Source organism: Martes martes, assembly GCF_963455335.1.
Source record: "Martes martes genome assembly, chromosome: 7".
NCBI lineage: Eukaryota > Metazoa > Chordata > Mammalia > Carnivora > Mustelidae > Martes > Martes martes.
The window spans coordinates 104,866,734-104,891,440 of NC_137894.1; the positions used below are offsets into that span (position 1 = coordinate 104,866,734).

At 41.2% G+C, this 24,707-nt stretch overlaps 1 protein-coding gene across 4 annotated transcripts in view; it reads left to right on the top strand.

Annotated features, from left to right (window-relative positions):
• DAAM1 (dishevelled associated activator of morphogenesis 1) overlaps window positions 1–24,707 on the top strand; it is a 163,061-nt gene that overhangs the window by 87,517 nt on the left and 50,837 nt on the right. For all 4 annotated transcript variants that reach the window (XM_080809656.1, XM_080809658.1, XM_080809657.1 and 1 more), the window contains one exon: window positions 20,398–20,469. In XM_080809656.1, the coding sequence (XP_080665782.1) occupies window positions 20,398–20,469 (72 nt within the window). The remainder of the gene's footprint in view (window positions 1–20,397; window positions 20,470–24,707) is intronic.

Below are 24,707 nucleotides of genomic sequence, written 5' to 3' on the forward strand. Positions count from 1 at the left end.
ACACTGTGAGCAAAGCGTGGACCTGGTGCTTGGTGCCTTTGAAGGCATGCAGGAACAGGGGCTGAAAATGCAGCTGATAGTTTTTCATTCACTCCCTTCATTTGGTTTGCATATCTTAATTGGATCACTTCCCCACTCTTCTCCACAAAAAGCAATTCTCCTTTCACCAAACACACACAAAGATTAAAGTTGTGTTGTGCACAGTCCTCAGGGTGTGGCTCTTTCGGTTCCTTGAGAGTCGAGGGCCTCCAGTGTTTAAAGGAACATAGGGTAAAGTGGTAGAATTAAGTCAAGAGGAACCATGGGCTTTCTGCACAACTATCAAACAAGCCAGCTGTAAAACGAGGAGGCGAGATGATACGTTCATCCTCTAGTTGTTTCCAGTATCCTAACGAGAAGCTGCTGTGGGTAGGCTGGGATGAGAAGCAGTGGTTGGGTATTGGACCTGGAAGACCCAAGAAGGAAAGGAAGCTAGGTATCCTTTCTTTACTGTAGTTGTTTAAACACACCGTAGAGTGAGCTTTGGATTTTCAAGTGTTCACTTTGTTAGCTATCAAGATTTGGGAGAGGGAGTCTGTTGAAGGGCAAAACCTAGATGTCAGTAATTGTATTTCTAGACCTTTTTAACAAGTACTTGGGTTGGTTTCCTGCCATTGAGTTTTCACCTGATGATGGATTCCAGTTGGTATTTGTACACCCAAGTGCTAAGGGGTTGAAGACAGTGGCAGAAGTAGAAGTGGTCAGAGATAAGACTGGGATGTATTTTGCCCTTACTCTTTCTCTAAAAGAATAAATGAGGAGAGCACAGTAGTTGGGTATTGGGGGGCGTCTCCAGGTTCTGCAGGCTCTGAAGCTCTTGGCCTTGTCTGCATATTCCCTGACTCTGACAGATGATGGTTTGTATATAACTCCATGCTGAACCACTACGAAACAACTGACTTGGAGTATCTGAGGCTTCATTCCATGAAGTCATGCTCTTGGGGAAGGGCAGGATGGTTTGTGATTCACCGAAGGTATATTGAGTACTCCTGTAGGGCAGACTCTTGGCTAAATTCTGAAGATGGTTAAACAAATAAATCAAACTTCCTGGAGTGGATGATCCTGGTAGGAGAAGCAGATAAGATCAAATAATTGCCAGGTCTTGTCATAAGCTCCATAATGGGGTAAGCAAACAGGCTCTGGGGCACAGAGGAAGGAGCCACCAATCTTTGGGGGTAGGTGTGTGTGACTCAGACAACAACAGTTCCTTTACCACTTTGTCCTGTCCAGCAGTTAGAGCAGTGAGAGGACTGGTGTTGTCATGCTTTTATCCCATCATCTAGACGCAGGCTCCTTTTAACAGTTGATCTATGCTCACGTGCACTGTACTTGATTTGTACTTTGTTCTTGGTTTGTACTTTGTTCTTTGTCCCTTGCAATATTGAAAAGGTCAACATTAGACTGTTGGCCTAATCTGATCTTCACTACACAACACACAAATTTGTAGGGCTTGTTAGGAAATCTGTAAAAAGGCTTAAACTTTTGAAAAAAGAAGGCAAAGTGGGGGAAGACTGAAATAACTGAGGTTTGTTCAGCCTGGAGAAGAGAAAGTCATGTAGACATGCCAACATAGTTTAGAAAAGAAAAGAAACTCCAACATAAGCTGATGTTCACTGGGTATACCTCAGTGAAACTATGGTAACTGTCAAAATATTGCCAACTTCCTTGGTAAAAAGCAGCTGCCTCGAACCCTCCTGATAAAAATCTCTGTGACAGTCACATCCTTCCCACAAGGGTCCACTACTTTCCCCCCGTGACTCAAGCTTTAACTACTGGCACGGCACAAAGGGGACTCTAAGATCCTGTTCCCACATTACATCGTTGATTCCGATTCATTGATGCCCATGCTATGCTGGTTGATAAGTATTTTGAACGTTGACCTCAGTATGAGTTGCTGATTGACCTGAAGATGGTGATCAAAACCATTTGAAAATATGGGTTCACAGCCTGAAACATTCCTCTTCTAGGAATTGATCCCATGGAAGTGATGAGAAATATACGAGGGTGAGGCAGTTCTTGGTAGTGTAGCTCCTAAAAGCCCGTGATTGTAACCAACTTAAGAGAGGATGTTTATATGGTAGTACACAACCCTAACCGAGTATTTTGTAGCCATTGAAAAGTCACGTTTTCAAAGAAATTGTAATGACATGGAAAACTGCTCAGCATGTTTTAAAAAAAGAAAAAAGAAAGAAAAGGCATAAAACTGTAAGCAGTACCATCAAAAATTTGCAAAGGAATAAAGTTAGAGGTAGGCAGACAGAAACAGTTGCTTGGTGGGATTGTGGGTGATTTAATTTTTTTCTTTATACAGATATTTCCCAAATTTCCTACAGTACATTCTGCTCCTTATTTTGGAATATTTTTTCCCTAGTTGTAAAAATAAAATTGCTCTTTTTAAAAGTACATACAGTGTATTTGTATGCTCAGGTTTCAGAGAAGCAGGGTTACTGGCAGCAACACAGAGCAGTGATTCACCCTGACATATGCATGGAAGCTGACTGAGCACTCGCCATAAGGCTGTTGTCTTTATTTCTGTTGCTGGAGCTCCTTGGAGCACACAGTTGGGAAGGAAGGTGGATATAAACTGGAAGAGAGCGAGGGTAGGCTGGAGTCCACGTCAGTTCTGTCCGCCTCTGACTTTGGTGTGGGTGTCCTGCAGAAGCCTGAACCATTAGTCATGGAGCTCAGCACACACACACCTGGCCCAGGAGAAGCTGAAGGAGGATCCAGGGGAAGGTGGAGCAGTTACAGACCCGCCAGCTATTCCACACCAACAAGGTGAGCCAGCAGCTAAAGACAGCATGTATGAAGTACAAAATGGCTGCTGCTTCACTTCCGCCCTCCACATCTCCTGTGAGAATCTCTCTTGTGGCTCACCATACCCAGAAACCTATAAGAAAACATATTGTTCAGCCTAGCTAACTTGAACATTACAAAGCTACCACATACTTATACTGAAATCGGGAGGAAAAATAAATATTATTTAAAATGCAGCCAGTGCTTGGGTTGTCATGGCAACCCTGGCTTCCTTGACCCCTCCTTTGTCTAGCTTGGGGACCTGTTTTTTTTCCTTCTGTCTCCTCTCTTTTTTCACTCTTCCCTGGTGACATTAAAACAAAGGTGAATCTGTAAACCACCCTAATAGTACCATGTATCTATTAGGCAATAATGTGAAAACACGAGAACTTTGGCCCTGGTGAGATTTCCTCCGTTTTCTGCCCAGAAACCCACCGAAGCCATGTTTCTCATTCCCCTTCCCCCCTCTAAGTAGCGTAATCTCAAAGCTAGTGACCCACTTCCTTGCTTTATTTTCTTTTTATTGCAAAAACCAGTGCTATCAAAATGAACACCTAGTTTTAGATTTGGGGTACAAAATTCAAGGATTCCCTGCTTCTGGCAGCCCTTAAACCAATGCTGTATTCCAAAAAGGGTGATCAATTCATGAGTACTTGTGTGCCTCCTTGTCCTGTAATCCTTTGTTCAATAACATCAATTTTGGGCATTTTTTTCCCTCCCAGGGTTAACCAGTTCTGTCATTCCAGCTGTCCCAGCTACCACCCCTGTCTTAAAGTGTGCAGAATGGTCCTGAGCTCATAGTTTTGTGTTGATACCCAGCAGACACCCAGCTTCATTAATGAAGAAGCAGTAAACAAATCTGCCTATAGAATGAACCAAATCCTCTCTCTCTTCCTTGGTGTTTGGAGAAGTGAAAAAATCTAAAATATTCTGGACAAGTTCTATAGTCTCCCGTTTGGGTTTTACATTCTGGTTCTGCACAGGCCTCTGTTTTTCAGCCTTGAGATGTTGCCAGTAAAAGGACTTGCCTTGGGACAAATTATCTCCAGAGGCCTTTTCAGTCAAGGTATCTGCCTGCCAGCTTCCTAAATTATGTTTGCCGCTGTCTCCCCCCACCCCGCCCCCCCCCCGCCCATAGTTGTTCTAAACGGTATCATAATGTGTGTGCAACACCATTTTTTCTAAGATAAACAGAAGGCAAGTAATAGCTACGAGAAAATACTTGGCATAGTTAAAGGCCATTTGAAGGGTGAGCGGGGGAGGGAGGGTGCCATTTACTAGGGCATATTGCTGAACCCCTCTGATTTCTCTCTCCTCCTCTGTAAAATGAGACCAGTGTCACAGAGTGGTTGTACAAAGGGCGATAATGCCATTTCAGAGTTACCAGAGAGCTTGGGGCATGGTCGTGACAGCTGTTGCCACTGTCAACTTCAGTGATGGTGACTGTGATCAAAACAGTAGTGTGGACTCACTTTCTGCTTGTTCCCACTCATGCTAGTCTGGGATTCATCTCCATATTCTTAAATCATAATACCTGGTCTTCGTAGAACAGTAGTGAAGATTTCACAAGCCCTCAGAAGCTCTCGGACGCAGAAATAATAAGTTTGGAGGATACAGTGTAGATAAGGGAAGAAAGCAAGGAAATCTTCGCTGGTAGCACCCGAAATTGGCAAAAGGAGGCTCCCTTTACATCAGAAATGCTAGGTAGTGTGATCAACATGCAGTCCCTGAAGTTAGAAAACTTGTTAGTTTTTTGTTAGAAGTTAGAAAACTAACAAATTTCTGAAAACTTTCCCTTCCACTCATGGGATAAACTGTTATTTCCTGGTTGGTGATTTTATTTTTGTTGTGAAAATTTAAATATACAAAACAGTACAAAATATAATGAACACCCATGTTGAACAAATGCTGACATTTATGATAATCACCATGGATTTTTTAAAAAGGAATGAAACATTATAAATATAGTAGTGGAAGCCCAGAGGTGACCTATTCTGGAGGTTTTATGTGTTTTCCTTGCCCACGTATTTATAAGCTTATTCTGCATGGATATATTCATATGGTATTTCATTTTAACTGCACCCTAATGTGCCATTATATGAACACGCCACAGTTTAATTATTTTATACCCCTTTGGGTAATGCTTATTTGCGATTTTTCATTATCTAAAAAGGTATGTGGCAAGGAACAACCTTGTGCATGTGTTCAAGAATTTTTCTGGGATAAACACCAAGACATGTAATTACAGGGTTGTTTGCTAAGAACATTTTCACCTTTAATTGCTCTCCAAAGTTGTTGTAACAATTTATACCTGCCGCAGATCAGTTGTCAACCTCTGAGGGGAGGGAACTGGTATTTTGTTGCCCTGGTCAATCACTTCATTGAGGTTTGAATGTTTCCAATACAAGAAGCTGTCACTCAGGTTCTTCCATTTTCTCCAATATGTCTTAGCAAAGCAAACTGAAGTAAAAATTACTGGAATAGAAAGTGCTCATTTAAAGAAGAAAAACCCAGGGTTTGGAAAATGAAAAGCATTCCATCCAAATACCCATAAAAAGCCCTACAGAAGTACAAAACGTTAGAAGTGTGTAAAAATGGACAATTCACTCAGCAATATGTTTGTTTGGGTTGACTACAAAGGAAACTGCTCCGTGTGTGGTTCACTCTTCCTCTCCTCTAGACTTCTTTACACCCTCAGTCCCAGATCCAGGCAAATTGTGTTTCCATCTTTAGCCAGCTCTTGACTGATGTCTGCCATCACCCCAAACAGGAAGTCCCTCGGAGGCACTGGCTGCTTTCCTGAGGGGCAAGTAACATGCAGGTGCAGAGCCAGCACATCTGCACCAGTAAGCCAACTGGCCGTGGCTGGAAATGCCACAGTTGGTGTGTCTCTTCCTCTAACCCAAGTGCCTTCATCTTGAGTGTCTGTAAAAATCGTGAAAGCCTTTCTCCTTTCTTCCACTCTTCAATTCTTTTGGATGTTAAGAAATGGAGACGTGTAAATGCCATGTGTCTATCCCCTATGCCTAAATTCTGAATGAGTTTCTGCGTACAAGTCATTTCCTGGGCTTGGGGATTGTTGATTGCTCAGTCTGTAAATACTCAGGTTCTTGATAGCATTGTCAAGCAGCGAGTCTATATCTGCTTTGCGGATATCGTCTCTCTCAGTGCGCTTTCTCCTACTTGCATTTCTGCAGTAACACCTTTTTATCGAAGCCCTCGCTTTCCCTGTAAATAGGGAACACCAAGCTGGAAGAGGGTGGGAGAGAATGACCCTGTATTTGCATTCACATTTAATCATTCAAACAAAATAAAAATTAGTAAGTGATACAGAGCTGGAAAAAAGTAGGCTATCTTGGTCTGACAAATCAATGAATGTGGAGTCCTGGGGAGAATGGGTGTTTTGTGTCCTGTGGTGATCTGTTTTTCCCTCTGGAATGGGAGCTTGAGAAGCAACTCCCCTGGCTTTCTCTCTCTGCTTGTCATTCATGCATCCTTTGGTGCTATGCTATGGAGAGAACACTCCTACTTGAGCTCTAGTTGCTGGAAAAAATTTGTAGTTTTGGGTTTGAATGGAATCCCTGGGAGGGCAGTGGTTCTCAACTGCCATGGAGCAGCTAGCTTTGGCTTCCAAATCAATTCTTAAGCAGATTCCTTTTGACAGCTCTGGTACAGAACAGATTCCATCATGTGTTAATTGCAGAGTTAGGAGTACAAGACTATCTTGGAGCTCTCAGTCTTTGTCAAGAGTGCTGTTATGGAACCAAGGCTCAAAATGCAGCTCTGTGAGGCTCTTTGAGCCCCTTGGCTGTGTATGTTGAAGCACATAGGCACCGCCCTCTTTCAGTTCCAAAATTCTGTACCCTGCAGGTGTGGAAATACACACTGAGTGTCTCAGTCGTAGCTGTATCTCTGGTGGAAAGGGATATTACCATATCTCACATCAGAGAATCCAGAACTAGCTGCCTATTCTGATTATCACCAGCTCAGTGGGTCCCTGAGGGCCATACAGCACAGGAGACCCTCCAGATGGATGCACATCCTTGGTTTCAGCATTCCTTAGGACTGTGGCTTCCTTCCCTGGTTGACTGCACTTGTGAATAACTTCAAACAGAGTTGGCAAAGAGGTTTATCTTGATTACCAGCTCTGAACAGTTGGGGGGTTAAAGCCTGGAGCACTTTGAGAAACATTGAGAGATTATGAATGGATTCAGTAAGACCAGTGTGGTAATTAATTAGCAATGTCTGCCATGACACATGATGGGAGAATGAGGCGTATGTAGCCAATGTTGCCATCCTTGCCCTGAAGTGCTCCTCTTGCTCCTAGATTGTAGTCAGATATAAGTATCATATTCCATGCTTTTCCCCCCTTGGTGTCTTCCCTGGTCTTTTGCAGACTCTCTAAATGCTCTGGCACCTACTTTCATAGAATGAATACCCCAAGCCTGCCTGATGTCACCATCTCCTGGAGGTAGGTCTATGTATGACATCACTGGGAGGAAGTATCCACTCTAGGAGTGGTATCAAAGAAGAACAAAAGCCCATTTTCCTGAGCTTTTCCTATATACATATTTATTTTATTCTTTTCACTAATAGCGCCAGTACACCTAATACTTGTAAATCCATATTCTTTCTGCTTAGTGCATTTCAGAGCTTCACCCCCTCATGAAGTGGGAAGGAACTTTGAGCTTCCGGTGTAACTTAGAATATGCTGCTAATACTTCTAATTTGGGGTTCTCCAAATTCCTTATACTCCAGGAACCTAGTAATTTGTGGAGCTAGAAATGGGTTACAGTAAGAAAGTCTACCAAAGAATACCAACTTTAAATTACAGTGTCTTAAATTCTCTTGTTGTTCTTCAATGCAGTATGGGAACAACATTTGCCTTAAGCAGTCTTAAGATAGTATCCTTTTATCTGTCCTCCTGTGTAAGGGAAGACAGGCTATGTTTCCTCAGTTTCTAGGATGTACTTCCCGACGTCCTCACATTTAGGCATTTCTGAGATGGTGACATCTTCTAACGGATGCTTTTCTGTTTTATTTTTCCTGCCACCAATGCTGTCGTTAATTCAGTAGTATGCCGAGAGTAAGTGATAACTTAAAATCAGAAGTATGGTTGTGACCGCCCTTCTTGGGAACAATTAATCCTGTCCTAGCATTTTTCACAGTCATCCTGAGAATGGCTCTCTGAATGGAATATGTCTTTACCGGCTTACTGATTCTCTGCTTAGTTTAATTACTGTTTTCCAAAGCCCTCTCTTTATAGCCTTGTGTTAAGCATTATATTGCAAATCATAAACACACTTTGATTGTTTTCCCAAGAGCAGGTTACAGAACATCAAAACCTGCTTTACGACATTCTGAAAGGCTGGTCTGGTAGCTGCAAATCTGGTAGCAAGATGTGAGGCAACAAAGGCCATTGACACCACTGATTGGATTTCCACACTGCATACGGGTTTAGTGATGTGTGTCCAAACATGTTAATTTACCAGCCAGCTGGACTGAATTGTACCTGGGTCTGTGGCACTCCATCGTGGCATGTGGGTCAAAGACTCGACTCTTAACAAGCTACACAGGAGTGATTTGTTTTATGTCATTGTATACCTTTGTGTCATAGGCAACAGGGGAATGTGGGCTTGTATCATTTCTGAAAACAATAATTGGAGAATGTTTCTTTCTCTTCGCCATGAAAATGAGGGGGAATTGTCATCTAAAATTGGCTTCAGATGTTGAAGTTATACTGATGGAGATTTTTAGGCTCCAGTCATATTCCATGCTGTGAAGTGCTTTGCCAAAGAAATGACTTGTTAAAATAAATAAAATAAATGCCTCATAGTTTAGGAAGTGGACTGTAAAGTCTCTGCTTTTAGCTCTAGGTAAAGACTGTGGCTCTTTTCTTAGATATATCAGCACATGAAATGCATTTTCCCTCAGGATCCTGTAGCATATGACTTTCAAGATTTTGGTTCTGGAAAGTCAGCCAAGGCTTTTTCAGGAAAGAACAGGGTGTTGGAACAGACTGAGCCCCTGAGCTGTTTCAGAAATGCCATTCGTCTCTGTCCTCTTGAAGTCCTATTGTTGCTCTTCTCTTTGTTCCGTTGCTGCCGTCCTCATAGGAAGGCCAGATCTCTTTCACGTGGCACTCTTTTCTGGGGTTTGTGATTTGGGGGGAGAACAAAAATGAGAGATGGCTGAGAGGTAGCACAAGCCTAATTTTTAATACGCAGTGTTTCATTTAGCCCACTCAGAAATACTGGATCATTTTTACCAGTGTAAATAAAGCTTGGGACAGATAAAGAACACTAATGCAACATTTTGTGCTATCAAGAAATGTCTCAAACCATTTTTCCCAGTTGAGCTTAGGAATGCTTACATTTGATTTTTATTTTGAAGTTAGAAGATACATTGATAGAGACTGGAGATTAGTAAAAATGCAGGAGCATTAACAATACTTGGCTGTTTCTTTTTATCATGATGAAAAAAGGGAGTAAATTCTACAAACGGGTACAGTTCTTTGTAACTATATGTGTAATAACTGAGAACCCATTGTCAGAAGTTTGTGATATTCCAAGAAACTCTCAATGCTAACATTTGAAATCATATTCTCCTCAGTCTCCTATGTCCTGTTTTCCTGCCTCGCTAACAAGGAAAGCAGAAGCGTTGTTCTTTTATTCATGGGTTCTAATACCTAATACAGTGCCTAGGCCTTTATAAAACTCAATGTCTATTTATTGGGTGGGTAAATGAATGAGAAGGAAAGCAGATGCCTCTTCAGTTTCAGTTCAGCACTGATTTTTGGGGCATGAGGAGCAGAAGGATTCTGCTCCTGCCGTGCCCTTGAGAAGTCTGCATTCAGCAGCATAGTGTTCCTGCTGCTCTCCGTGTAGGCTGTGTGTTACTCCTAAATGGTGTTGGGCTCCTGACGAAACTATTTGGCTACCATGGTCGAGTATTACAGCTTTTTCTCTGGCTGGAGAGTGGGAGGGATGAGGAGCAGGTCTAAGTTCACTTGAGCTCACAGCTCCCTGCCCCCCCCTCAGATGAGCTGGGCAAGAATTCCTAGAAATACCCCAACTACTCGGCCAACAAATTTCTGGGAAGGATAGAGAACCAGGTGTAACTGGGTATAAGGCGGACAGGGTAGAGTGGTCTCAGTGGTTTCAAGTCAGAAACTCAGTGATGTATAAGTAGAAACCATGCCACGCAGCATGGCAAGGCAGCGGAAACCGGCAGTGTGAGGTGAAGTGGTCAGGACACGGTAGGTGTTCTTGAGCAAGAGCTTTGGACACACCTGAGCATCTGGGTAATTGAGGTGTGAGGAGCCTAGAGCAGTGTTAGTCATACAGTGTGGCTGCCACATGACGTGTTTATAGATTGTGTCCTCTTCAACCAGGAAGTACTAGTCATGCATCTGTTACTCAGAGTGTAGTTATATTGAAATGGGAAAAAATGTAGCGAAAATTTCTGTCTATAGCACTCTTCAGAGTGTTCTTCACTTTTACATTATTCGAACTATTTAAGAAATCTGAAAAATGTTAAAAAAAAAAAAAACCAGTAGCAGTACAATTGATTTTGTCCTGATGACCATTTTTGCATTTATTTACACCTACATAATTATATATGCTTTACCTGTAGATTCTCTTTTGAATCTGTTGTAACATCTTATTTGTTCCCTCATTTATTATTACTGAGTTCAGCAAAATCTTTGACATCAGTTCATGCCATGCTTTTACCTTTTAAAAATTATCCTCTATCAATATCAATATAGAATTGTAAACTTCAAGAATTGTTAGAGAAGAGCCTAACTTATTTTAAATGATCTGAGATCTTGAAAAATATTTTAGACTGGAGCACATGATACGATAGCAGGAGACTCTGTGGGAAAATGTGCATCGTATATGGATTCTAGTGAGCCTTTTTATATCTGGAAAGAGCAGAGCTCAGGGGTCAAAAGAGGTGTTCAACTTCACACACATACAAGGAAGAAATTCCTGTGATGGTTGAAAGGATGATGTACAAGAAAGAAGCAAGGGCAGTGTAAGTGGAATCCAAACACTTGAAAAGCAATGATCTAATAAATGAAGCTTGAACTTCCCAGAAAGTTTCTCAGCAGCTAGTGAGCCTAGGTCCTTTCACCCTTTTTAAATTCTGCTAATTTATATTTGTGTTTTAAGATGAAGTGTCCTCCATCTTATAAGACCTGTTTTATTACTGAGTTTATGGTCAATGATGTTACAATATGTATACTTAATAAAACATGAACTACACATAATTTACTGTGCTTCATGAGACATGTATCTTTTATTCTAAATCATAAATGTTATTTGTTGTAAACCATCAAGAAAGCAAGAACTTGGGGCACCTGGGTGGCTCAGTGGGTTAAAGCCTCTGCCTTTGGTTCAGGTCATGATCCCAGGGTCCTGGGATCAAGCCCCGAATCAGGTGCTCTGTTCAGCAGGGAGCCTGCTTCCCCCTCTCTCTCTGCCTGCCTCTCTGCCTACTTGTGATCTCTGTCTGTCAAATAAATAAATAAAATCTTAAAAAAGAAGGAAAGAAAGAAGGAAAGGAAGGAAGGATGGAAGGAAGGAAGGAAGGAAGAAAGAAAGAAAGAAAGAAAGAACAAACGAACTTGTGTTTCTTGGGTAGATATTTTGGTCAGAAATCTTCCAGATGCCCTCTTAAAGACTGTCTAGAGTTATGCATCACTGACATGTGAGCAGATCCCTTTCAGAGGAATTTAAATATATTTGTTGGAGTTATTTTTGCAAAAAGGAGACAAAAGGGTGTGATAAACTGATGGAAAATTTGAGATTTACTTATGAATTGAGGAGAATAAACTTTTTCTATATAGCCAGTGGAGAATTTTTGGCTTGGTAAAGAGAAGACTTTGGGAGGACATAATAGCTTTATTCAAATTGTTTAAATATTTTCAAGGTTATTGTTCACAGGAGAAATTAGACTTATTCCATGCAGTTCCCAAGGGCAAAACTAAGGCCAGCAAGTGCCTGAAGTTACAAGGAGACATCTGTCAATTCAGTCTAAGGTAAATTTTCTAACAGTCAGTGAAGGTGCTGGTTCCAAACATTTGTGGACTCTTTGAAGCCTTCTCTCAGAGAACATAGAATCGATCACCTGCTGGTGACCTTATATGAGGGACCCCTGTGAGGGGTAACTTGGACTAGGGTGTCTCTGGGGTCAGAGACCTTGCTATATAATTATGTGACGGCTCTCCTTAAAAACATACAGATGTTCTGTAGCACCGGGAAAAATGGGGAAGGAGACTTGCTCCTCTAACATGGTTCTAAGTGCTAAATATGAAAGCCTTTGTTACTGCAAGTCAGTCTCCAGTCTTTCCAGAAACTGACTGACATTCTGAGGCTTAGGAGGAGGTGTTGGGTTTCCTGGCAGATGCAGAAGCTGCTGTTCTGTAATCATTCTTTGTGTGGGCCCAGCCGGATTTGGGCAGTAGATCCGCTTGATGTGTAATTGTGACAGTGGCCAAACAGTGTAACCAGATGGGCTGTCCCAGGGACCGCGTGACTGTCTTGAAATGTGACAACACAGGAATTCATTTTTGAAACCAACTGCCTCCCTCTGGCAAGCGTCAAACATAGGGTATAGTTTTAGCCCACTGCGAGGGGCCGGAGGGAAGGCTGTTGGAAGGACTGAGCAAACAGCAGTCTCGGGAATCCAGGTCCGTGGACCTGCTGCTGTTTCTCTTCCCAGGGAAAGAACAACAAGACAAAGATTTGGAGGCAAAAATCAGGATTTAAAAGACCAAAGGATGCTATGCTGTTTTAAAGATTTTGTTTGTTTATTTATTTGAGAAAGAGAGAGCATGCAAGGGGAGACCCAGAGGAGGAGGGAGAGAGAGAGAATCCCAAGCAGACTTTGCTGAGTGCAGAGCCTGAGACCGGGCTCGATCTCACGACCCTGAAATCATGACCTGAGCCAAAACCAAATGCCCAACTCTTAACTGGCTGAACCACCCAGGTGCCCCTATCCTATTTGAAAAAGTAGGATTACACTGCTTTTGAAGGAGCAGTGAGTTTGGGAAGATGGTGAACTTTTCAGGCATGGTACATCCTACTTCTCTAGAAAACAATGGAGGTAACCAGGCAAATTCCACATACTCTGTGAGCTGCTCCTAACATACGGATGGGCTTTCCTGGAAAAGGAGTGGCTTCCAGGAGAGGAGATAACCTGGAAAAAAATTGATGCCCAGGTTCAAACTTTGATGCATTCCTGCCTTCTTGAGAGCCAAGCTTTTTCTAGCACAGGGCATGACAGCAATCCAGCCACTTTTGGCAAATAAAGTGTTATTGAAACACGGCAGTGCTCCTTCATGGAAGTGTTAGCTGTAGCTGCTTTCCCGCTGTACCAGGGCAGAGTTGGGTCATTGCAAAAGACTGTGTGGCCAAAGTCTAAGACACTTACCTGGTCCCACACAGAAGAAGTTTGCCAACCCCCCCGTCTGTCAGGCTATTCCCTGCTTCACCACAACTGTCCTTTGAGAAGATGCTGATAACACTATTACTGAGCCAGAAGTAAAGTCAGCAGAAGTAATCAACAAGGACTTCCACAAAATACTTTTCCATCTTCCATCTTACCTGCTCTTCCTTCCCTGTTCCTTCGACCTGTTCCTCAGCACCTATTTCCTATCATGCACTTGAGTTTAGTAGATGACACGCCCATCAGGGAATCATACCTAATAGAATAAAATGTTTTGGCCTGTCTGCCCCCTTTGTCCTTCGTATTCTGTACAAATTCTAGGAACAAAGCAAATTTAGTTAACATCTGTTGCATTCATTAGTATATGGGGCTGGGTCCATGAAAAACAAGATAGCAATGACCATTTAATGCCACAGGTAACTATTTTGATCATTAACAAGGGATGGGATTTCTTGATCCTATATATGATCACAGTTAACATGTGTTCTAGTACCATTTTCTTCATAAATGGCACAGCTTTTTGTTAGTATTTAGTTCCCTTTGTCCTATAATAAAAATTACCAAAATGAATTTTACTTTGTATTACACTGAAACAGTGCCTTTCTACTGTTGAAGTTCATTTAGTTAAACCTTAATATGTCTCTACTATTTGAGTTGGAGTTACCCTTATACATCGTTAGAGAGTTTTTAGCCAATCTAAACAGTGAAAGGATATGTCTTCCACAAATACTATCTAAGAACCTCATAGGTTTGTAACAGTGAATGTGGAAATTTATGGCTTTAGTTGGCCAAGTGCATATTGCTTCAGCCTGTGATTTATGGTCTGGTGAACAACCACAGAACATGTCCTTTGCAATTAATTGACCTTTGTACAGCTTGTTTGGGGTCTTACTAACAGCATCTGAAATGAAAGAAAAACTCTACCAGTTCTTACATATTATTACTTGGGAAATGATCCTATTAAAAATTTGCCCTGTGGTAATTTCAAAAGAAGTTATTCTTAAAGACTTAATTTTTTAAACTGTGCTTTGAGTCTCACTGAAAGTCTTTAGCTGTTACTAAGAAATTGTTTGCCACACAGATATGTAAGGGTAGAAATTTTGAAAATTTTAGCATCCTTCAGGTACATAAATCTTTGTCCAAATCATAAAATTCCTTTACATGAACATTTGATGTTAGGGTTGTAGTGTGTTATAGAAATAGAAAATCCAATGAGCAAGACAACATCGAAATGTTTTTACCTTTTTGCTGTGGGGAACAGAGGGGTGCCCCCAGTGTAGAGAACAGAGACATCCCAAATGTTGCCAGGATCTTGTTGACCTGATGCATTTCGTGTTACATAGAACATCTGAAAAAGTAAGGCATTTGTCCTAAAAGAATATACAGTGCTTTAGAACTTCTGTTTTAACTATGAAAATAGTGAATGTTTGTGGCAAAATAAAAGTTTGAATTATACAAAAGTTAGTAAGTAAAAGACCTCCCCAGAGGTAGCCATTGTTCAATTTTCTTGTGTTTATTTCTAGAAATGTTTGTATGTTACATGTACATTTTTTTCCTACAGATGAGAAATGGTTTTCGGAGGCATTCCTCCCTGCCCTGCCCCCTCCATACTATATTTGGTCATTTTGAATGCGATTACATAATTCTCCTTCATTCTGTGTTACTGCTACAAAGTAATTTATTCAGCCATCTCCCTTGCCATATATTTGTTCACTTTATTTGCTGACTCAAAACAGCACTGTGGTGAAAAAAAGTGTAAATATATAATTGTGGGCTAAATATATAATTGTGTGAGTATATAATTGTGAAAGTAGACTTAAAGGAAGGACACAGGCTATGTGGGTATGTTTTAAATTTGAACAATCACTGCGAAATGTACCTCCAAATTTTTAATCCTAGCATAACAAGGACTTATAATGTCCATAGCTGGAAATTCTGGAATATTATCCTTATCATCCTAGCTAACATTTATCAAGCATGTTCTGTGTGTACTGTTCTCAGTGCCTTCTTTACTTGTAATACCTTTTAAGTCCTCACAATGACCAGTGAAGTAGGCACCCATTTTACAGATAAGGAGATTAAAACTGAGTCACATAGTGAGGTTACTTAACTTGCCTGCCTATAAGTTACCATAAGTAGTGAGTGGTTGAGGATTCAAATATGTGTCTGTCGATGGTGATAGAAGGGGAACACAGCCAGCTTGGCTTGGTAGAGAGAGATGATCATGACATGAGAGAAAAAAGTCTGGGACATAGCTGTGAATGTTTACCTCGGAAAGAGTACAAAGAAATAGTACAAAATTTATTCTTATGGGCAAAGTGATGTTGAGAAAAATAAATGCACTGTTGTACATTTAAAGAGAGTTGGGGAGGATCTCTTGGAATTTTTTTCACTAGCCACTGACTAGAGATCTGGAATGAAAAATGTGCCAGTTAAAAATGAGGCCAAGTTAAAAAAAAAAAAAAAAACTATTGTTTCTTTATCTTTTAAATAAGTTGGTTAATTAAAGCCTGATTTAAAGGAAAAGAAAGTAAATGTTCTTGAAGGTCCCTTGTGCTATACCACTTTTCTAGCAAAGGGGGTTTTGTTTTGTTTTGTTTTATTGTTTCTTCAGAATGTGAGATAATGGGAACAAAGTAGATAACAAGAGAAGAGCTTCAAACTAGTTAGTGTAGGCTGAAAGCAAAGTGAAGTGTCAGAGCCTCCATCCAGTGGGAAGTTTTGTTCATCAGTATTATCTTACGCTTGACTATCGACCTACCAAGGAAATAGGATGAGTTGGATTAGAGAAATAGTAAAATTAATGTTTTTTCCCCCTTTCCAATTACCTTATAAAAGAAGTAGCTGTTGAAAGTTAAGTATTTTGTAATTGAGTCACTGAACAACATAAATTTTAAAAAAAAATCATTGGTTTTAGAAATTGGGCCCTCGAACTAAGGAGAGTACACACTGGTTTTCCATAAAACCTCACTATCAGAGTTCTATAGAATCTCAGAACTTCTAGGGACTTTAGAAACAGTCTGGCCTTACCCTCTCAATTTGGAGAAAGAAAAATGAGGCCCAGAGATACTCAAACTTACCAAGAAATCCTGATTGAGTAAACCAAAAAGTTAAGTTCTGGAATCTCATCTTCAGATGGCCAATCTAGTCATCACTCCACCATCCCATCGCTCTGAAAATAAGTGATATTTGCATATATTATCTAAAAACAGTAATCAGAAAATTTAGCAACATAAAATGTTTGTATCAGTTGAGTGCTAATTATGAAATAGACCTAAAAATAGGCATACAAACATAAATGTTTATAACACTTTTAAAAGAAATCAAAACTAGATTTTAATATGAATTAGCCATTTTGTAGGTGTAATGCAAAAGGATCTAATGTAATTGCTAGAATTTGTATTCTCATAGTGCAAAACCTTCTCTAGGGGTCATTTGGTGTTACCCACAATCTGTTTTAAAAGAAGGAAAAATAGATTTTTTAAAGAATAGAATGAAGCTAATATTCTTGCTTATTACAGAAAAGTTGTAATGGAATCGGTCAAGGCCATGGTCAAAAGCAGGGTTAGGTGTGTATAATTTAGGTAGAGATTTGTTTGCAATTCCAGGGTCCTGAACTGCTCAATGCTGTTAGCTCATGTTCAAGCGCACTTGAGAAATCCCTGTGAAGATGGTTATTAGACTGGTGTGTAACAGAACAGGAGAACAGGTTAGGGAAAAGCTTCATAAGTGCTGTCTGTATGCACACACATTATATATAGATAAGGCATTGATAAGGGGGTAGAAGAGTTCCCACTGAAAAAGTCTAAAGAAGAGGGATCAGAGGTCATCCAAGTAAGACATCAGGCCTTAGAACAATATTCAGAATTAGAATAATATTCAGAAATGTTGAATGTAGCAAAAATAGCAATAAAGGATTAGGGAAAAGCAAACTCATTTTTGGCCACTAACCACATCTGAGTTTCTTATACAGTTAAGTGGTTAAGAGTGAAAGGCTAGCTTTGTACTTACTGCATATTGCTTGTGATTAATCTGAGGTCTAATTTTAGGAAAGAGGTTGCCCTGATTCTTTCCCACTGCCTTTGAATTTCCAACGGGATGATCTTTGGTGGCTTACCGGTCTTCTCTTTGCTGTTTCCTCCTCACTAACATGAGTGAAACAGCGGCTACCCCATCCAGTAGATTACATGAAGAGCATAGTGCTTAGAACAATCAATGTTTGACCCATCTTAAGCTCTGAATGTGTTAGATGTTGCTGTCGCTTTCATTACAACTAATGCGGTCTATACAATCTTGTTTATTTTTCCACTTGTTTCTCTGTAACAAAGAAACTAGAGGGGCGGCAGATGGCTCAAAGAATAACACGTTAGAGGCTGGTAACACATAGGCCCCAGGTGCTTTCCAGGAATATCAGACATCTTGACTAGCATCAGCAGTTTCTTTCATGGACTTCTTAGGGTAGAGTCTTCCCCTCAGCATGTGGACCCCCGCACCCTGACAGCAATTGCACTCACCTGTTTCTGGCCCGTGGCTCCGCGTAACTACAGACTCTAGCCGCCGCACAAAGTAGGAGCAGAGAGCTGATCCACAGATGTGTTTCACTTGGCTACTGGAGGACACATCTGTATCGAAGGACCAGGGCTGCACAGAGGAAGCTGGAGACACATTGCCAAGATGAAGAACTCGGAGGATCACCCCCAGGAATATAGTGATAACAGGACTTTTATGAGAAGCTTTTACATACGTTAGCTCACAAGATTTTCTCAACCCTGAGGCATGTGAAGTAAAAATGAAGCTTTCTTTCCCCTGTTTTGACTACAGTATCTAGGTCTACTCTTAATATGTTTACATTACTAAAGCATTTCCAAAGTGTAAAGATTTCTCTCTGTATACTAATCTTCAGCTTCTAAAATGATCTCCTGTTCTGTTAACCAAGACTATTAAGCTTGCCATAGACAGGCTCTCAGGGGACCCGAGACACAGGACAGGATTTTGTTGCAGTTTTGGAAACTTGCTCTAGTTTGAGGAACTAAAAAGATCTGGCACCTTCTATTTGATTTTATAGGTTCAAATACCATTGGCTATCGCTGTGGGTCTTGGCTTGCTGGATACATTGGTAACAGCGGGGTTTTGCTAACTTTAATACTCCATTTTAGGAGGAGAAGGGTTCAGCATTTACACTGCCACTGTAGCTACTTTATTAACATGTTAAATAGTAACCAAGGACTGTTCTAAAAACTCATCAGATTTCCTAAGCTTTTTAAAACCATGCAAGTGTAATGCAGTCCAACTTCAAAGCTGCTGCTCTAAGCTGTTGTCCCCATCATCTGGCTCGTTCAGTCTCCAGACGAAATTCGTGCAACTGCTCGAGTTCAGATATCTGTTACTGCCGGCTTTTAAGGCACCACCAGCACTAGTTACTTTGCCTGCTTTTTGTGACTACTTAGCAAATAGTTTTGAAATTACGTTCTTTTATCTCACCGCAGTAGACCCGCCTAGAAAGATTTGCTTCGAAAAGTGTTTTTGAGGTAAAGTATAGGGCTGAAATTAAAAGCCCCACCTTGAAACTGCTATCCCAAAGACTGAGATTCTGACCTTAGTAAATAGGTAGTAACTACTTCATTGTCCCCCAGCAGCTCTATGTACCTGGCCCAGCATCTCTTCCAAGGGGACAGGGGGTACAGTTGTACTAAGGTGCTCTCTGAATGTGAAGTTAAAGAATTCTGAAATTTTCCTCTTCGAGTCTATTAGGTCACACAAATGGCTTCTAGCCACATAGGTGTGCAGACATGCCTGCGAAGTTCCAAGTACAGTGCCATCTTCTGACGGACTTGGTGTTCGTGTGGAGCAGAAGCCACAGCCCCCTGATTTTGCGGGGAGGTGAGGGTTCAGGCTGGGGGCTACTATCCACAGAGGCCCTGAGGGCCCTGGTGCTGGCTTCAGGTCACCCTGTTTCGTAAGACAAAAGACTGGCCAGAGTCACCTTTAGGAAGGGGTTCCTGCATTCCTTGGGTTCCAGTTCCCGTCAGCTCAGATGCATTTCTCAAACTCACAAGCTGTCGCCGCAAGAGGGCTGGGCCTGTGAATAGTGTGTGCTCGTTTTACTTCTATTCATCCAGGGTCAGGCTTTATTCTACCTTTTCATCTGAAGCAGTACCTAGTTTTGGTTACATCAAATGAAACCCTTCAAAATTGTTACTGTTTTCTGGAGTCTGAATAAACTAACTGAAATAGTCTAATTAACAACTGGCCAAATCTTGTGGTCATTCTTAAAGACACTTTTCCTCCTTTTGTGGATTTAATCCAGACATATAGTTGAGCAATGCTGTCCTCAGTGCTCACAGGACCTAGACATCCTTTGTCCTCACAACAAACACTGTGCCCTTCCCAATGTTATTGTGCCCCTGAAGGAAAACAATATCATACCCTGGTGTGGCTAAGTTCCCATTTCAATTCCCTTTTATAGTCAACAATACTGTACAAACTTTTTTTTTTTTCTTTAAGAGAGCGAGCAAGTGGGCAGGCAGGTGAGCCAGGGTGTGGGGGTGGGGGGCAGAGGGAGAGGGAGGGAGAGAATCTTAAGTAGGCTCCACGCCCAGGCTGCAGTCCGACCAAGGCTTGATCTCACAACTTGACCTGAAATCAAGAGTTGGACACTTAGCCAGCTGAGCCACCCAGACACCCCTACTGTACCAACTTTTATGGTGACAGATGGTAGCTAGATTTATTGTGGTTGCCATTTCACATCATGTATAGATGCTGCATCACCATGTTGTACCCCTGAAACTAATACAATATTTTATGTCCATTGTTTTATAATTTTTTAAAAAATATAAATTTAAAAAATGATAAAATAATAAACTCCCCTTGATTCGTGGTTCAGAAAATGTCCCCTTTGTCACACCTAACTCTGTCTGTAGCACTGTCTTGTCCCTTGGTGAGGGAACAGTCTGATGATTAGAGCCAACATTTGAAGACCAACATCTTCTATCTCATTGTCTTCTAATGGCTTATCTAGGCCATTGTCTAGACGCTCTGAAAGTCGGATGTGTTTATGGCCGTTGTGCGTATATATCTGGTGGTATATTATGTTTTTTGCTTTCTATTTAGGACCAGGAAGAAAACAAGGGAGCAACAAGTTGGCCTGAATTCTACATCGATCAGCTCAATTCCATGGCTGCTGTAGGTATACTTTCTGTTCAATGGCACACAGTTTAAAAGGCAAATTTAGCACACAATTGGACAATAAATTCACTTGAGTAAGAACTACCAAATGTCATTATCTTTCCAAACTCCATTCCAAACACTCAGTGTTGCAGGGGGAGGGGGGAGTTGAAAAGGAGGGCAGGAGTGGTACTTGGTGAAATGATTTTTTCCAGTATGTTTTACATAAAATCAGCACACACTAAAATATACGTGAGTTTAATATTATAAGAGGAAATGTAATCTTAAATCTGGCTTATGTTCAACTTTAACTTGCAGTTGCTCTTACCAGTCGTTTGGAGCGTTGTAACAGCAGTAGTAGTCTACACGTTAGTAGCATTTTACAATAATACAGTGGAACTGTTCCTTCACTGTTCTCCTCCCATTCTCCTTTCCACCTCAGACTTGCTTAGCTCCTGGATTCTTGATGTTACAGGGCAGCCAGGTGCTCCTTCACTCTCGTAAATAACAAAGGGAGTTTATGGAATAAGTGGTGAATAAAAGACGTAAAAATTATGCTGAGATGTCCTTGGGAAATCTTTGGTTAAGTAATTGCTAAAGGTGCATTTTCAGTGCCTAAAATACGCCTCTGATCACATGGATGGCTGTGTAATGTCAGCATTCTGAACACCCTTTAGGGCACATATTGATCCCAGCTAAAATATGCAGCAGAAACAAGTCCTCAACCTTTGAGCCTTACTAACTCAGATCCTATTCATGTTGATAAAAATCGGTGATTGCCCATGGTGCAGCAGTGTTCACCTGTGTGGGTACGCTCAGGATTTTAAGATCACTCTGTTAGATTCAACTTTGAGTTTATAATATCCATGCAAGATGATAGCTTCCATAATAAATACTTTTCTCTACCTCTTCTTCCTTTCCCAGAGTCCTTTTGGACAATTAGCTGCCTCATACTTAGGCAAACATTTAAAAAAAAAAAACATTGTCTAATATTTTGCTGCTGCTGCAAAAGTTAAAAACTGATTAGAATATGTGAATCACTCACACTTTTATTAAAAACTTTCAGAGACATTGACTTTTAGTAGCTTCCTCTTTTCTAGCTTTTTCTTTGAAGATACTTCTTTTGCTGTTGCACAATGAATAATAAACAGCCTAGTAAATGTGGACAGGGCTATATAAATTATAGAAGAAACTGCATAAGCTTTTGCCCCAAGGATTTCTAGTCTAAAAGCACTGCAGAAAATAACACCCAACGCCTCTTTGTCCAAGGCATCCTACATAATGGCAAAGATGAGAAAAGAGTGATCTCAGCATTTGTATGAATATGTTAGCAAAGTGTGGGACTTGTGACGACCATCAGGGATTTTTCTATGCACAGCCTGAGCAATAATAACTTAGAGCCATTTACATTTCCTGCATTTGAAGGTTAAGTTCTAAATTCTTGTTCCTGGCTGGTAGGGAAAAAAAGAGCTGTGGGGCAGAAAGTCTTGCTTTCTAATTAAGTCAGCATTGTTTGATGTAACAAGGGAAGTTGCTTCTTCGTTAATGAATTCACTTCTATAAATGGAGAAGTGCTAAATACTATGGCATTTTCTTTTCTTCACACTTTGGGGGCAATTAGGTTAATTTGTCCTGTAGTGACTTAACCCATGCCTTGTATGGAGTCACCCTGGCTCCTTTCCTGCACTAGGTCTGTGATGTGCCAATATGAGGCACTTCTCTAAGAGCCTTCTTTCTCCTTCGGCCAGCTCCTTGGACAACCCTGTGCTGCATTCATGAGTCATCTACATTTTAATTATTTTTGCTTCCTAATCCAAAATCCTTTCCAAGAGTATCTCAAGGCAATTAAATTGTCAGTCACTTTGCTATTCTTTATGTGCTTAACACCTAACAAAGCTTTCTAATGCTCCTTGAAGGACAGAGGTGGCGTCTTTCTAGGGTTAAAGGTAAAAGGCAGTAACAACTCCTGAGTTTGTGAGCCTGCAGAACTCCTGTGTATGTAACGAACGAGGCGGTCTGGTGAGACCAAAAACCGTGTACTGAATTTTCTGTTTTTCTCACCATATTTGTTGCTACCGCCTCCTACTGTGGCTCTGGCTGGTCTCTCTGCTAACCGTATTGGAGATTTCCCAACAATACACAGCGGAGAGGCTGAGACATTGTCCCCGAGGACTGGAAAGACCTACAGTTCCTCCAAATCCTTTCACAGCCTGGCAGCTCAACTTGAGCTCTCTAGCTTAGGGATTTGTTGAAGGGGATTGATCCACGCTGTTACTGTCCTTTGTCTTCAGCATCCCTACCTCTCTGGAGCGCTCAGCACCATGGGACAGCAGCATAACAGGCACTTTACGGGTTGTTTTAAATCCTTATAAGCACCCGGTGCTGGAAGTGCTGTTTATAGATAAGGAGTCTAGGACTTGGAGAAAGGTTACTTTGCCCAAGGTCATCTAATTAGGAAGAGGAGAGCTGGAATGTAAACCTATCAGACTGAGCTTAAAGATTCCATTCTAATTTGCCTCTCACACCGTTTTTTAAAACCCTTTGGCAAGTAAAAGAAGCCTGGTAATCCCACCCCCACCTCCCGACTTTTCCGAGGTGGGGCAGGCATCTGTTTTCTTTAATGCCTCCAGAGTCCCATGAACAGCCCGGGTCCAGAACTGCAGCACTCAACTGGTCTGCGGAACAAGTTCAGTGACTTTGCGTAGCTTCTTAACAAGAATGCTTTGTTCTTTGGAGGACCCCAGAGTGATCTGTTGGCTTTTAAAGAGTGAAAAACAGTATCATAAAAGCACAGCCCAACAGGTTCGAGAAGGACCTGGGCTTCCTTTGGATGGGCTTCTCTGTGCCCTCCCAGGGAGGAAGGATGCGAGGTGAAGTTCAGCGCGCTGAGCAGACTGGCTTGTTGATTTCACACCAGTGAAATGTTTCCAACAGGAGCTTAGTACCAGACACCCAGACAGGAATGATTTCTGTGCCTACTTTGTATCTCTCAGAACTGCATGTTCCAGTGCACACCTTAGTAGCTTTTATCAGATCCTCTACCAGGAGGCGCTTTGCCCTTTGCCCACTTTCAGGCAAAGGGGATTGAGTAAGTACAGAGAGCGCCTGGGGAGGCCGCCACAAGCCTGACCTGCGTATGCCAAGGGGCATACTAGATGGTTGGCCTAGCAGCTCTCTTTAGAAAGTAGGGATGTCTCCTTTATCTGTGAAAAGCTGCAAATCAAGCCTTCTTCCTAAATGTGAAGCTTGAAAACTTAAGACTTCATATAATGGATTTTATTTTGAAAAGTCATATTAGAATATCATGTTCATCTGCATACCCTCACTTTTCTTAGTATAACAAACACAGTTTTTTATTCAAATCTAATTGTATCACATACAGAAAAGAGTATGTTGCCTCTGTTTTAAAAGGAAGGTAATGGTCCTTACACTGGGAAAGGAAATTCTAATTCAATTTTCTTGACTTTTCATGAATCTCCCAGCTCTCCTAGCAAAAGACTTACTGTAGTCTGTCTTTATGCAGGTGTTCTATCCTCACCAACATTGTTAAAAGAATAAGTACGTGCATCTTTCCTTGGTATTAATGAACCCTAATAAGAAATGTGTGTCTTCAATTTGGGTATAGTTTTGTGTGATTAAGCTTAGGAACAAGCTGTGATGTTCCTAAACAGCTTGATTCTGAGCTGCAGATTCAAAGTGATTGCTTCAGAGTCTAAACGAGTTCAGCTGTGCCATAGGAGATTAAACATACTTGGCTGGATCCGGGCTGAATTTTCCAGGGAATGGGTCTCACAGAGCCGTGAAGAAATTTATTGGCCATTTCTGCACACAGCTTCCTCCCCGACCGTCCTCTGGTCACAGCTGTCCGGGCACATCACCAGCAAGAGGACAGTGTCAGCAGAAACAGTAACACGTTTGAAAAGAAGACTTTACTGATTTTTATTTCGGTTGCCTTAAATGATACTGATATATTTCTTTGGAGCTTTAACCCTCTTAATTGTGAAATCAAATTTAGGTTTTAGTTCCCATTTAGTTACTTAATACTGATACTATTAACTTGAAAAAATGAAGTCAAGTCACCCTCTGATGATCTGTAGTCCTGAAAGAAAGGGAGAGACTGGATCACTGAGACACAAGGATAAGAGCCAAACCTCCCTTCCCCACCACCCCACAGTACCCCAGTCTGTTTCCCAGCCATGCATTCTATCAGAAGTTGTAGCAGGAGGGGAGACTGAGACTAGAATAGCACATGTTCA